The sequence below is a fragment of the Pteronotus mesoamericanus genome, unplaced genomic scaffold (genome assembly GCF_021234165.1).
Source record: "Pteronotus mesoamericanus isolate MK-2021 breed Mesoamerican mustached bat unplaced genomic scaffold, CSHL_Meso_final scaffold_54, whole genome shotgun sequence".
In the NCBI taxonomy this organism is placed as follows: Eukaryota; Metazoa; Chordata; class Mammalia; order Chiroptera; family Mormoopidae; genus Pteronotus; species Pteronotus mesoamericanus.
Window position 1 is genome coordinate 39011391 of NW_026555321.1, and position 16175 is coordinate 39027565.

Sequence of the window (16175 nt, forward strand, 5' to 3'; positions counted from 1 at the left end):
GTTTCAAATGGGTTTTGCATCAACTCATTCCCCAAGCAGAATTCAGCTGTTTCCTTCTATTTCTTACTCCAACCAAGAAGCAAAAGAAATTTAATCTTTTCTATGTGGGATTAATCATGATTCCATTTTCCCCTTCAGAGTAACATGAAGCTAATTTCCATGGGAGAGGTATGTGAATGGGCAAATAAGCTGTTGGCTAGGGGCACCTCCAGGGCACCCATGCATGTTATCCTTTGACCCACAGTCAAAGCAGATGTGCCTGGGAGAGCGGTACTCTACTCAGAGAGGGGACGTAGGTGATTCTGATACTGGAAGCTTCCTGGGCTCCCCGGAGCCATGTTATTTCAGAGGGTGCTCTCTTCTTGGCTTTGGGGTGCTCACATCTGTTTGTCAATTCACTGCTGCCCTCCAGTGTGTTTAGACATTCTGCTCATCCTTGAGGTATGTGGAAGGCACCTGGCTAGTTGGTGAATGAAGCAAGCACCCAGTATTAGTGTGCTAGGGCTGCCAGAACAAAATACTATGTGGCTTATCTATTTTCTCACAGTTCTGGTGGCCAGAAGTCAAATATCAAGATGTCAACAGGCCTGGTTTCTCCTGAGTCTTCTGTCATTGACTTGCAGGTGGTCTTTATGTCCAATTTCCTCTTCTTATAGAGACTCTAGTCAAATTGGATTACAGCCCATCCTAAGGGACTCATTTTAATGGAATCACATCTTTAAAGGCCGTCTCTCCAAATGTAGCCACGTTCTCAGGTACTGGGGGTGAGAACTTCAACATAAATTCTGAGGTACACAACTGACACCATTAAGCCCATAACACACCCCTAAATATGTCCAGACTGGTACTTGGCCCTAGGAGGATGTGCTGGCTTGTGTGAGTCCCAGTTCCTGCCTGTAAGGCACTTACAGTCAAATTGAGATGGGAAAAAGCAAACACGAGAAATAATTAGCAAGGGGTGGGGGTAGGGTACATCACATTCTAAACCTCATGGCTGTCAGCCCTGGCAGCAGATTTGAACTTTGTGGGAAGGTTTTTAAAAAGATAACCAATACCAGGTCCTTAACCCGGACCAGTGAAATCTTGGGGGAAAACGGTGATGCCTGAGCATCAGCATACATATGAATTTTGCCATTGCCTAGGTGATTCTAAAGAGCAGGCAGGGTTCAGAATCACTGCCTAAACAAATGCCAACCTGTGTGTTCACACATTGCCTTAGGAATGGAAAGAAAGTACATATCCCATTTTCCAGATTCTTCTGTTGAGACCTATCCTCATGAGACCCTAAAGGAGAAGGTCATCCTGTGGGAATCCATGCTTGAGAAGCAGTTTAAATGCACAGCTTTCCAAAGCAAGAGACCTTCACTGAAATCGCAGGCCCTCCACTTAGCAGCACTGTAACAACCTTGGAGTAGTGACCTCGCCTTCTGAGCCTACATTGCTGGCAGAAAGTAATTGGTTATTGCTCAGTGTTACTGCTTTTGTTACCTGGGTGAGATGCCGATGTGATCAGTACCTGCAGCTTTTTTTTTTTTCTTTTAATATCATCAGCATCTGTTGATGAAAAGCACTTGGTGCTGTAGACCCTCTGCTTAACCTAAAGAAGGAGCGTGGCTTTCCTCGGGGCTGTCTTTTCAGGGTTCAGCATCGGAGAGCCCCCAGTACCCTGTGTGCTGTGCTCCTGGCCATGAGACCACGTGACGCTCACTCTCTGCTAATGACAGGTGCTTAAATTAGATTTGTTTTAGTGATTTCCAGTGGAAATGTTCAAAGGCAGCAGGGCCAGGGTTGTGTAAACTTAACACCTCTGCTGTTAGATGTGCTCTGCTGACCTTCAAGAACAGTGCAATCTCTATAAGAAGTTGCTGCAGGATGACATGGTGCCCAGTGTCAAAAGGAGAGAAGGCAGAGTACCTTTTGAACTTCATAGCACTCAAGTCAAAAGACTGGGCTTTCTACTCTCCTGCTTCCTGAGAGGTAAAAACCAATAAAGCTTCCACAGCCATAGTCCCTTTGTTACAAATTCCCCATGTTCCTGCTTTATGCCCTATCACTTGCAAGTTGAAAGCAGCTCTAGAGAACACATTTTACTGCTTAACCAAGAATATGTATTTTTACATGCTACCCTAGTGAGTTACTTTGCTTCTCATAATTTTTGTTTCAGAATGGCTTAAATATGTCCCATGGTGGGTCTCTATGTCAAATGCCTCCCTGTCCTGCTTTTAGGGCTATATTTGCAAACATGAAACTGTTTCAAGATTGGTTTTTAGGTAACCATTTAGCCAAAGTGAGCTAATTCACTGAGTCATTACAGGTGAAGTACCTGGCCTCATGGGCACATAGCAGCCTTTGAAATTCAACATTCTTATTCTTAGAAGAAATATTTTTCTTGGTCATGGTTTTTGTTTAGGTGGAAAAGAAGAAGATCAGCAAAGAGGCTTTCAACAAGTCCTAGTGCCCTGGGCCTGTCCTCTAAGGCTCAACCCGGTACAGGAGCACTTAGGTTGCCCAGCCTTTGTTTGCATTGCTTTGAGTTTCTTCTTCAGAGACTATATCTGCCTTCTGTCAAAGTTTCAAAGAAACCCAGCTGGGAGCACAGAGATGCTAATGATAAGGTCTAGCTAGGGCTGCAGGCTGAGGTTAAAGGGGCCTGGTAGTGATGTCATGGGGATTCAGGCATGTTATTTGTATGAGAATAAACTCCCCCTGCTGAGGGCAGCAAAGCAGCACCAATCTTGGGCTGGGCCCAATGCTCTGGGCTTCTTTTAGAGCCAAATGAAAGCAGGCAATTATCATGTTCTTTAACTATAATCAGCCGAACAGGATACAGGTAGCCACAAAATGGAGTTATTTAAAACAGTAACAAAATCACTTCAAAAAGAGTAATAATCTGGAAGTCTCTCTTTGTATAACATCTAGTTAAAGCTGTCTAAGTGTGGAGAAAGCAGGGGAGGCTTGTTTTGTGACCTCTTCAATGGCAATGGTATCAGGAGAGCTTCCTGGTGAAATGAGAGGCAGGAACCCTGGCCTGGAGGCTGCCCCACAGCAATTGAGTTTGGCCCCAACATGTAAACTACAGCCTTTGAAAGTGATCCCAGGAGAATCCCAAGCTTCCTGCCATCTGGCTGTCAGGGCTGTTACCATAGCAAGGGGCTCTCACCAGCAGGCCAGCTGGTCCAGCCTGGCCCAGTGACACCACAACAGCCCCTCCGCTTGGGTTGAACGTTGATTCCGGCCATTGATTAGGAGACCCTATCTTGGGCAGCACTTCCTGTGATGTTCTAAAAAGACTCCAGGATGGGGCACAGGGCTGAATTCTAAGCATTTCCTAGAATCCATCAGAGCCTGCTGCTGAGCAGAGTGAGGCAAGCACAGACTGCCCCCCTCTAATTCTGGTCCTGCCATGGGTTAGGCATGTGTACCTGAGCACATTGTTTAGGCTGGTTGACATTTGGTTTGTCTCTCTGTTGAATGGCATTGATTGAAATCTGTCTTGCAGGGGACGTGCTTAGAAGAGTACCTTGCTCATGGTTGCTAAATAGAGTTCGATAGATATTAGCTGTTGTTATCATGGTCATCAGCTAAGAAACCCATGAACAGAAGTTCCTGCATCATCTCTTGATAACTCCAGCACAGCCTTGAAAGGGGCCTTGTATAGCAGTAATGTGTGAACTTTACACTGTATCATATGTGCCAATGAGCTAAGAAAATTAGGAGGTCTGTCCATCCTCCAACCAGCTGGAGAAAGCCTGAGTCAATTCCCATTGCATTAAACACCAACCCCATTAATTAATAATGGCAATGAAAACCATACTAAGAAATTACCACAGCAGCTGCAGCCCTGCCCTCTGTTGAATGATTCTTCTGTATCATGCACTGTGCTAAACTCAACACATATGTAATCTCAGTTAATCATCATGACCACCCTATAAGAGAGTCATTTTCTCAATAATTTACAGATGAGGAAACTGAGGCACTAAAAATGGTAAAGGAAAAAAAATCATTATAGTAAGTAAATGAGTTAGGCTTTTAGCTCTGGTGTCCCTGACTTCAAAGCTGGCATTTTAACAATTAGGTCACACTGCTCTCCCTTGGGCCTTTGGGAGCAGTGTAGCTTTAAGAGCCCAAATACTAACAAAGAAAAAAAGTAGGCCTTCTGTCATAAGAATCATAACAGGTCTAGGATACTACTAGTATATTTTAGTATCTTTTACATGCCTGGTCATTTAAATCTCAAAATATCTCTGTGAGTCGTTTTACAAGTGAGAAAATTAAGCCTCAGAAGAGGGTAAGCAACCTGCTCAAGATTTCACCCTGGATAAATGGCAGAAGCATCCTTTAAAACCAAGGCCAAATTGTATCCACATCTAAAAGACCCCAGGTACACGCATGTTCCACTCAACCTACGTTACCTCTCACCTCGGCTCTGTCCTAAGTTTCTGCTGTAAAGACCAAGTTGGGCAGTAGGAAAAGGATGAGGCCAACAATAATTCTTGCCAAATCCTATAAAGCCCTTCCAGGGACCCCTGTAAAAGTCCCCTGCATGAGTTTGCCAACCGTGGCTTGGTGGGCCAGTCCGGAACCAATTACAGTTGTCCATTGTGGTCTACAGTTGATTCTGTGGCTGGTTTGCTATCAAGGCTGTCAGTGCTTTCTATGAGAAGTTTGTCCAGGGACTTCCCCAAGCCAGATGCTTGGCTGGTTGTTCATTACTAGCACAGCATTAAGTATGCTCCACATTAAGCATTGTATTATTCTGGAAAGGAATTCCTGTGGGGCGAATTCCTTCCAGTCATGTAGGAGTTCATGTAGTATTGCAGCGTTAACATGTCATCTGGCAGCTGCTATGTAACTCAGGCTGGGCTTTAAGTGTCGCTCCTTTGGGGTGCCCAGAATAGTGGGAAGGGGACTTGGGGCGAAGGGTGGAATGCGTGTCTCCTTTAGCAGAAGGCATTTGCTCCATCTAAAAGCTGTTAACTTCCTACCAGAAACTTCCATTATCTTTTACTTTGTAAAGTTATTGATGGGAAATTAAAGTATCTGGAACAATTATAAAGTAGAACTGTTACCAGTGGAAATGGGGTCCTTCCATGGAGTCACAAGAAAACCATTTCCAGGGACCCACGCATGGGAGGATGAGATGAAGTAGGAAGATTTATTGGAATAGAAATGAAAGAATGCCCCCAGGTTCCCAGTGTCTCATCTCTGTCCATCTGACTGATGAAATACAGCCTTGTCTTTATCAAGCCCAGAAGTAGGGCCCAGGTCCAGAAATTCTGTGCCATTGGTGCTTAGTTCAGTTCAGTCTCTGCCTCCATCCCACTAGCTTAGCCTCTGTTCCAGGCTGTGCTGTGGCTGGTGCTATCCTGCTGTATCCAGGCCCATGCTTGGAGCCCACCTGGAGTCTGGAGCCCGCATGGCAGCTAGGCCCGCATGGCTGCTATGGAGAGAGAATACGTGGAGAGAGACTATGCAGAGAGAGAATGTGCAAATAGACAGGCAAAGGGATGCCTATTATGAAGGGAGAGAGAAAGGAGGGCTTTGTTGAACTTTGATTATATTACCTCGAGCCTGGGAAGAAACTGGCTGTCCTTCAAACCAACCAATTAATTTTGCAGTCTTTCACGGGCTTGTGCTGGATCCTCCCCCTAACCAATCCATTTTCTAGATCTTTGTGCTGGGCCCTCTCCTAACCAATCAAATCCTTTTCCCAGGCTATGCTCCTCCCTGTTATGGTCATCATCTCAGATTCTACTGCACATGCTTCATAGCAGAAGCACCTTCTCCTGCACCATCTTGGCTTCTACTGGGCATGTACCCAGCAGAGAAATTTCTCCTGCTATTTTTAGCTGTCCCCCTCTGTAATCCCATTTATTGACCAGTAACAGATCCTTCCTGCCCTCCTCAGTGATTAGGTCCTGAGGATGGGGGATGCAGGGGTCTCCTTGGGAGCCTGTGAATGCTGCAACTTCTGGTGAAGCAGGCTTATTGTCTGATACAGCTCCCAAGGTTATCATGCTTAATGGCTGATTCCTTTTGCTCCCTTCCTTTATTAAAATCTAGCTAGCTACCTATGCTAACAGAACCTCCGAGTTCTGTTAGCTCTGATAGCAGAACTTTTATCACCAATGGAGAAAAAAATGCCCATTTTTTGTTTCATAAACTGCACTGTTTTCAAAAGTAAGAGTACACTCATTATTATGGTGGTAGTGGTGGGAATTACAACCAATGAGCCAGCTGGTTTCCAACACATTGTCAAAATGCTGGGCTTATGTTCATCCAAGTACATCTCTGTCTTGAGAGAGACAGAGGATCCTGCTGTTCCTAAACCCCAACTAGATCTTCCCAGGTCTCATCCATCTGGGAGACATGACCAAAATGGATTCCATCTGGGGTCCAGAATCCAGTTTAGAACAGCATATTTCCTTTGGAGTATCCCAGTCCATGCAAATCATCCTTGACAAACAAAAATGACTATTGCATCAGTTTGGGGAGGTGGGGTTCTTCTATTCCCTCACTACCCAGATACCATTATTCCCTTTATTTTTCAATTTCCAAATGTTACAGACCAGAATGAGTTTGTCCACCCAGTGCTAACAGAGCCAAACGCTAAACACTGAGAATTGCAGTGGATAAAGATGGGCTATTTTTATTATGAATGGCACCATTCAGAGGAATAGGAAGGTAACGATCAAAAGCCCGAACTCCCTGATCCAGGGTTCAGAGTAAGTTTTTAATGGTATGGGGTAACAGGTATGCAGAAGCTTTGGGAGGGCAAGTCTTAATTGGAAGACCTTGGAGCTTGGCTACTTATAGTAAAGGGGCACATGTAGGGGATCTTTCTGGGCAATAGGCCGTCTCTTTCTGAATGTGTTCTGGTGTTCAAGTTCTGGCTATGTTCTATTTTTTGGTTCTTTAGAGAAGGAGGAGGGTTTCGGCTCTGGGTGCAGCTGGAGGTCAAAGCCCTCTCCCCTGCTTGTGCTTTGGCTGTATTACCTGCGGCTTTGGACTATTGTCTCTGAGAAGCAACTCAGGTTCTCATTAAATAGGGTAGGACAATTTTGAGCTGGTTTTGCAGTTACACAGGTGCTATATGTGTCTTCATTCTTGGACTTTGCCAGGTTCCTGATGTGAAGGCTGAAAAAATATAACTTTCCTCTCACCTTCTAAAGTCTTCTATCTGGGTTAATAATGAAATTACAGAGGCAGATTAACAGGAGAAAATGTTCAAAGTTTCTTATACAAATGTTTATTCAGGAGTCCATAAGACCGTGACCCAAAACACATTGGGTAGTTGAGATTTATATACCATTCTGGACAAAGGAGAAGGGGACAGAGGCCTGGGAATTCAAGGGGAGATAGGTAATTCACAGGGAGATGAGGAAGAGAGAACACAAGGCAAACAAATTCCTGCTGGGCAACCCAGAAACAGTGGGATAGAGTGTCTCCCCTCCAGAGCAGATTACTGCATGGATCATTTCTGACCACCATACTTAATTCACATAGGCTAAGGTGAGAGTGCAAAGGTGAATATACAAAGATTTCCTTTCTGAAGCAGATCTTTTCATCTGAATTCCCTTACACAAGAAAGGGGGAGGGTCAATAGTTTTTTCTGAGTCTTTTGTTTCTTAATAAATAGCATAAAATCAATATCCCAAAAGGCACATTTTGGGAATGTCCCCTGGTCCATCCCAACTCTGGTCCCCTTTACTGGCTTATCACCCTTGTCAGGCTTGTGTTTATTTGTGTTCGCCACCGCTACTCTTGATGGTAGTGTTAGTGACTGTCCACCTTGCTGGTGCACAGCATCACTTGTTTCCTGTGTTTTTCCCATTTAGTGAAGCTCCTTTCCATTCTGTCCTGTAGAATTACCCTGTATGACTACCAAGCCATGTGTAGGGCCAACAAGGAGAGCAGTGACAGCGCCCATGGTCTCCTGGATGTAAGTACAGTGTAATCACCGTCAAAATAGCTGCAAGTTTCTGTCTCTGAATAAACCTATCTTTTCCTTTGGGGTCATCAAGTTATCTTGTTCAAAACCATGAATGTTAAAAAGTATTTGCTGATTTTACTGACTGAGCAAAGTCACTCCTGTTTAAACCTGAATTCAGTGATTATAGGAATGACAAACAGGTCTAAATTCTTTGATGGATGAACACGGCAGCCCCCCTTCAATGGATAGAAAAGGGAAGAAGTTTTGAGGGTTCTCTTATATAAAAGAGAATTTGGTTTGGTTCAACAGATATTTTCCTTTTGGTTTGTAGTAGAGCTGTTAACCTACGAACAAATTCACATTTTGATGATAGATTCTCACCTCTAATCGTGCTGCTGCTGAGTTTCAACATTATTTCTCTGGAGCTGTTTCCGTAGCTGATGTCACAGTTGAGGATCAATCAGTAGGGCTATAGCAGCATTGGGAAATGGCTTTCTGATTGCCAGAAATTAACTGCTTTCATTTATACCCAGTTTTACAATATAATTTACAATGTGTAAGCAATATAAGTTTGGCCTCCACTAACTTGAAAACACACATACAAAAACAAACAAACATATGGATACTTCAATATAGCCCAGCGTATATGTGTAAACATAACTCTTATACGTTATTATTTTGTACATTCCTAAAATTTGGCATGAGACACAAAACTTAAGAGTCACTTTGGTTTTAAAATATAAATATACACCTTCTCATTCGCAGATGTTCAATCATACAAGGGGATTATTTAAAAACCAAATATTTAACATGAATTCCCATACATTGAGAGCACAAGAAATGATTTGGGGCTAGAAAATTTTTGAGAGGCAACTAGGAAATAAGAATCGGACATTTTAAAAAACACTGCTTTTTTGTGAGATTCACTTTTTCTTTCCAAACTCAACTTCCCTAATCTTAGCATGAATATTTCCAGATTTAAAATGTTCACAAGTAATGTTTTCATCATTAGGCTTAAAAGCTCAATGACTTTACCCTCCTGAATGATAATGTGCATTAAAAATTTTTAATCCCATATTTACATAATCCATTTGTTTACCCCCACGTTGAGCCAAGTCTGGCAGGAAATGGTGGAGGTCTTTGCCCCTGGCCTCGGGGCGAGCGAGTTGCCCCTCCCCACTCCAAAGCCTCCTTAGTCTGCTCATTCATTCTCCCCTCCCTGACTCACGCTCTCAAAGACCTCTGAAATGTCACTATCCATCTCAGCAGGTACAAAGACACAGAATTGTCCCATGGTCTGATGGCCTGGGTCATTTTGAAAGAAAGATGATTATTTTTCAAGCCCTAAAAATTGTAATGGGAAAACCACAAGACTAAAAGTTTGCATTTTGCTTTAGGAAATAGTTAATAGTTCTTATCCTTCTCTGACCCTTGTCCTGAAGGTCCTGTGGCTCAGGAAGTGACAGTGATACACTCAGTCAAATCAGAGAGCAAGAAGAGATTCATTCTGAAATCTGAATGGGCTGGAAGTTAATCTGCTAGATTTTTGTTTTCCTGTTTATTTACTGGTTGGCTTTCTGGTTTGGTCGCTTTCAAGAAAGGTTTGCTGTATAAAAATTGGTTCTTGTTTTATTTAAAACTGATTAATGTCCCTCCATCCCAGTTCTAGCCTTTATTATCAAAATGCTCAGAAGGTAGGATTAAGCAGACCTCACTTAAGAAATCAGGATTTGGAAGTTCTACCCTCTGATATCTAAATGCAACCACAAAGGATTCTGAGATTTTTCTGAACCTGCCATCTGGAGCCCAGGCTTTGCCAATGTCTTTGCCTGTCTTTCAAATCTGCCAACCACTCACATATCTGACATACCTAGGTACAAAGAACTGACTGAGCGGGAGACGTGGTATTTTCCAGAATTCAGGAAATTGAATTATCCACATAGGAAATATCACAGAGTAAACAATCCAACTGCTTTTTTTAATTAAAATATTCTGAAATAAAGATTAGGCTGTCAATGCCTTCTTTTATAGAGTGAAGGGGATTTTCTGCAAGGATAAAATCACATGTTTATATGGTTATCATTTTTTTCAAGTCCAAATATGTAAGTGTGAGAAAAAGCAGCTTAAATCCTACATAATTCATGGGCAGCATTAAAATCAAGTACGTATATGCAATTTTCACTTGTTTCAATGAATGACATATGGTGATGGCAGTGATGGCGAACAGGGAATCACCTTTCCAAGAAGCAGCCCTGTAAATTACCATTTGAAATTAGTTACATGATTCCAGCCCCTCAGCATTAAGCTGCGAAATATTAGCCCCTAGAGGATAAAGGTTTAAGCATCCTTGCTGAACTTCCTTTTTCCTCCCAGAGATAACCCCTGTATTAGACCATGTTTATTTTACTTGTAAATCAGATCTCACTACAGGGGAGTTCAAAGTTTTAAAATGTTAGTTTTGGGATAGAGTATCCAACCATTCTTTTCTTTTAGGTGGAGCTGCTCTGTTGTGTTTTTTTTTGTTTTGTTTTGTTTTTTTTTTAAACATGGTATCAATCTCTCTTAAAGAATAACGTTGTCTTTATGTAAAGCCTAAGTTAAACTACAAATTTTGTGTGTGAGACACTTTTTTTTAATGACCTGAATTCTCCTCTTCAGCCTTACAATGCCTTCCTTGCTGCGGTAAAATGGATAATGACAGAACTTGTCTTGTAAGTACAATTGCTACATTTTTAAAAAATATTGCTTTTCTTATGTATTAAGTGAATTAGAAGTCAGCTTTGTGCTTTCAATAACCATTAGATTCATAATTCTCTGAGATAACCTCATTGAAAACCTCAAAATATTGAATGTTGAGACTAAAAAATTATCTTTTATTAAGTTATTTATGGTCACCACTTATGCCTTTATGTCATTGTTTAGCAGACTAACAGCTTGCAGTACACAAACCAAATTTATTTATTGTGGTTACTGTTAAATTTAACATAGATGTCTGGCTGTTTTTAATGCAGCCTGGGTGGGCTGTGGTCAGAACAAATTGCCAGGGCTGTTCACTGTGCTACTTCGGATGTCTTGCCCTGTACAGGAGCAGGGCTTTCCTCAGGTGTGATTTAATTGTTTATCCTGTCAAATTCCAATCCTTTTTGGAGGATACTGGATGCATCTGTGCCTTAGGCCACTCAGAGTAGAAATGCCACAGAGATGAAGGGCTTGACTTCCAGATGAGATATTGAACACATTACAGAAACACTGCATCACACAAAAGGAAGAATTCCATGGATGGGCATGAAAATCAGACCCTTTAAGTTGCACCAAACTCTCTCATTCTTATTTTCCCCATTATGGTTCCAGTTCTGTGGGCTTGAGGCGGATTTCTTGCCACTTGATGATGAGACATTGTCTTTTCTGTTGCTTTAATCTAACGTATATCAATTTAACAAAGTTATAAATTCAAGAGGGGAGTAAGTTCTACATGTACGTAAGAGACAGATAATTGTGGGGTCTTGATTGAGAGTGCGTTGCTAGAGATAGTAGCCATGTGCCTGAAAAAGAAATGGCTGAATTTTGGTCTGTCTCCCTGCATTTAGAGGAGGATTTACATTACTTTTGCATTCTGTATGAGCAGTTGAGAAATTTTGATTTTTTGAATTCAAATTGTGGTTTAATTTCATAAAGAAAAGTTTGTCCCATCTGCCCCTACATACCCACATAAACATGCATGCAAGTCACACACTTGGCTGAACAAGTTTGCATTGCAGTATAAATCTTGAAAGTGTCCTTTATTATTGCAGATAATAGTCTAGTAGAGAAGATTCTATTTGTTGTTTTGAATCAAGGCAGGGGAAGCCCTTTAGAAGATGATTCTTTCCTAAGAACTCAGACTATTTCTGCCAATAAAGCAGAATATTTCTCAGCAGAGACCTTGAGTCTAGGAAAATCTGATTTCAAGGCTTGGTTGGCGTTGGTGATAAAAACAGCCTTTCCACAAATAAGATAAATCCTCAGTGAAAGTTCGGTTGGTAACTGAACCAGCCAGGTTGACATCTCCAGATTGTGACGTTATTCTTTTAAATTAAGTGAGCAAAGCTGGACACAGCACAATGTCACTGTTCTATTCAGGGTGTGGATGACCAAGTAACATTGGGCTTTTCTATCACATTTAGGTTCCTGGTGGAATTTAACCTCTGCAGTTGGTGGCACTCAGATATGACAGCTAAAGGTAAGCAGCAACTGGCTTCTGTTTCCTAGGTCAGAGTGATGAGCCCTGGGTTCACTGGCTACTTTTCATCAGGGATGTGCTCACATAAAACTACTCAGGACAAAGTGATGATTTTTCAGCTCTTTCAGCAAAAGGCATCCTTTGTGCTAAGTGCAGCGCCAACCGGTCTGACAAAAATTCCACAGCCTTCATTCAACCCTTGTTGAATATACACTTTGACCTGTTTCCTTAGCTCTGGCTTTGAAGTCATACATTATACAGGTGAAGTCCTCAAAATGTTCATGGGCAGTGCTACAGGAGACAGACACATTGCCTTCTCAGGTTGAATGAAGAGATAACTATTCTGTTTTGTTTGAAGTTATCCTCATAAAATATAAATGTAATCATATTAGTTGTCCTGCCCTAAAAGCTTCCATGATTTCAGCAGTAATTAGTAGAGGCTTTTAGAGGCATGTGTTGTGGAGCTAGGTAAGTACGGACTTGCATCCTGGCTCCAAGGTGGGCCTTTGGCAAGTTAGCTGATGTGGGCAAGGCTCAGTTTCCCCACAGTAGGCAAAATAGGAAAATAATAAAGTCATATTTATGATACATTGATAACGGGTTAATTTCTAAAATATATAAAGAACTTACACAACTCAACACCAAGAACACAACCCAACTAAAAAATAGGTAAAGAATCTGAATAGATAAGTCTCCAAAGAGGACATACAGATGGCCAATAGGCATATGAAAAGATACCCAGAATCACTAATCATCAGAGAGATGCAAAATAAAACCACATTGAGATACCAGCTCACACCTGTCAGAATGGCTATCATCAATAAATCAACAAACAATAAGTGCTGGTGAGGATGTGGAGAAAAGGGAACCTTTGTGCACTGTTGGTGGGAATGCAGACTGGTGCAGCCACTGTGGAAAGATATAAGGAGTTTTCTCAAAAAATTAAAAATGGAACTGCCATATGACCCAGTGATTCCTTATCTGGGAATGTATCCAAAGGAGCCCAAAACACTAATTGAAAGACTATATGCACCCCTGTATTGATTGTAGCATTTACAATAGCCACGATCTGGAAACAGTCCGAATACCCATCAGCAGATGAGTGGATAAAAAAGCTGTGGTACATTTACACAATGGAAGACTACTCAGCCATAATAAAGAAGATAATCTTACCTTTTGTGACACCATGGATGGGCCTGGAAATTATTGAAATAAGTGAAATAAGCTAGTCAGAGAAAGACAAATACTATATGATCTCACTTATATGTAGAATCTAATCAACACAATAATTTAACAAACTAAATAGAAACAGAACCATAAATACATAGAACAGACAGCTGTCAGAGGGGAGGGAAGTTGTGGGGCTGGGTGAAGAAAAGTGAAGCGGTTAAGCAAAAAATACATATGAGACACAGACACACATGACAGCGTGGTGAAAGCCAGAGAGGAAGGAGGGTGGGGAGCGGTGGAAGAGGGCAAAGCAGCGATAAATTGAGACTGAAAGAGATTTGGCTTTGGGGAGTGAGTGCACGATGCAATAAGCAGATGATATTTTATTGAGTTGTATGCTTGAAACTTGTATGGTTTTATTAACTAATATTGCCCCAATAAATTAAATTAAAATGGCCTAACAAGTTTCAATACTGAAGAAAGCTTTGAATGTCAACTCTGCCCATATTGATTTAAGAACCCAGTTTGTACAGATGGAGACTAAAGGGAGGGCAGGGAAGGGTTTTTCAGTTGTTTTCCAGGAGTCTGACGTCGAAGGATGAAGATAGATGCAAGAATGGTTGATGCAATAAGCTGATTAAGATAAAGAAAGATATGGCTGCTACTTAAATAGGATAGAGGTTCATCATCACAGAATGTCACATGTCCTCCTTATTAATAAAGGATTCCAAAACTTGTCTAAAAATAATGTTAATCTCTTATCATTTGTGTGTGTGGGGGGGGGCATGTATGTGTCTAATGATGAGGTGAATCATGTTATATGCTGAGCACAGTGACTGAAATACAGTAAGCTCTCAAAAAATAGTAGTCATAATTAATTATGATAATGGTGATGACAGCGTTGACCACCGCAGTGGTGCCTGGTTGAGTGCCCATACCCTACCAAACCAGTGCTCTTTAGTGAGGGTTGTCTCCCACTCATCTTTCCCTATCTGTTCCATCACTTGCTGCTTCTCAGGTACACTGTTCTTTCTTTCTATTGTGTATTTATTTATCTTGATTTTCTTAAACCTGGGATGCCAGACAGAAATAAACTACTACCATTATTATTATTTTAAGTTACCTGTCCTTTAAAAGGGGGAGACTAGTAACATATCAGATTCCCCCAGGTATTAGATGTGTTTTGGTCTGACATTCCCTCTCCCCTCCCTTAAAACTCCAGGCAGTGAAGGTTTCCTCAGTTCTCCCAGGAAGAAACTGCAACATTTCCTTCTTGCTTCTGTCCCAGTCAGTTCATACAATTCCCAATTCTTCCACACCATTATTGCCTCTGTTTGTTTATTTGTTTGTTTGTTTCACACTAAAATAGAATTTCTCAGTGGAGGGAACTGAGTCTTAACCATTGTTATCCTGTAGTGCCTAACTGGTGCTTAGTGTATAGTTGGCGTTCAATCATTGATTAGTAAGTACATGAACAATTTTTTTTTTTTTTTGGTCAGGTATCACCATTAGAGTCATTTTGTCATCATAGCTTTGTAACTTACACCGAGGCGCATTTTGCCTAGATTCAGGAACTCACTGATTTCTTATTAGAATATGAGATGTAGTGACATATGCAGAGTTCTACACATGCATGTGCCTGGATGGAGCAGCCTCTGATAACAGTGAAAGTGACCCAAGTGTGTTTGGAGTTGTCTCTGTTCTGGGAAGCTGATAGCCCAGTGGACCAGACGCAGATGTTCTGCTTTCATCGACACACACAATGTTCTGGTTACCCTTCTGACGTGGGCCTGATCCTTGCCCCATCTTGCTGGGTAGGCACTGTCTTCATGTGACAGTGGGTGCCCATAATCCCACTTCTAGAAACTTAATTTTAAGGAAATAAACTGAGTTGGGAACAAAGGATTCTATGATAGAATGATAGAAAGGATTCTATGATAGGAAATTTATGATTGCAAATACCAGTAGCTCTTTAAATGATGGAAAATAGGGACATTTTAATATAAATTACAGCTCATCCACAGAAAGACATAAACAATTTTTTAAAAGATTCTGTTTCTGATAACTTTTTACCAGGTTCAAAAATGCTCATGACATATAATAAGTAATATAACAAGAAAAACAATGTAGAAAACTGTATATTTCCTCTGAAAAAACATTTAATGGTGGGAGAAGAGAGTGTAGAGTTAAATAGGATCAGTAATTAGTATGCCAATGGCGAGTCGATAAGCAGAGACCAAAATATAAATCAGGCAGAGTATCATGTACTTCAAAGAAAAACTAACCTGTGGCACGAACCTGCTTAAAATGGCATATGATTTGGAAAAGAGAGGTGAGAAAGAACCTATTAAGTGAGTACTTGCTATCTTGCTTTTTTTTTAATTTTCTTATTTGACCTGCCTTTCCCCAATTTTACTATTATAAGTAAAAAAATAGATCAATGAAATTCAACGAGAGAGAAGGAAGATCAATTGAGGCTAAGAGAGTGGATTGCAAGTTGGTTAAGTGGCTGCTGCCTCTGGAGCACCGGTGCCTGGGGACAGATCACTAGGCCTCCCAATCAGACTGAGCTCTGGGAGACTCAGAGCTTCTCCATGGGATTGAGTATTGTGGTTTTAGAGCCAGGCAGCCTTCCTCTGACCATTTCTGGCTGTGAGATTCTAGGTAAATCATTTGGCCTCTTTAGGCTTTGTTGTCCTCACTGGTCAACAGACAACAGTAGACGTGAGGTGGCATGGGAGGTGAATTTAACAATGTGTGCAAAAATGGCAGTGGGCAGTGAGCACTGCTCATGTTTTGGGCAGCGGTGAGTTTTTTGGCTAAGAGGACTGGCTGTGAGTGGTGTGCTCAGTA

At 41.5% G+C, this 16175-nt stretch overlaps 1 protein-coding gene across 1 annotated transcript in view; it reads left to right on the forward strand.

Annotated features, from left to right (window-relative positions):
* Positions 1-16175, forward strand: part of CACNA2D3 (calcium voltage-gated channel auxiliary subunit alpha2delta 3) — an 860744-nt gene that overhangs the window by 785234 nt on the left and 59335 nt on the right. Inside the window, exons 32-34 of the mRNA XM_054595275.1 lie at positions 7867-7942; positions 10592-10644; positions 12097-12152. Of these exons, the coding sequence (XP_054451250.1) occupies positions 7867-7942; positions 10592-10644; positions 12097-12152 (185 nt within the window). The remainder of the gene's footprint in view (positions 1-7866; positions 7943-10591; positions 10645-12096; positions 12153-16175) is intronic.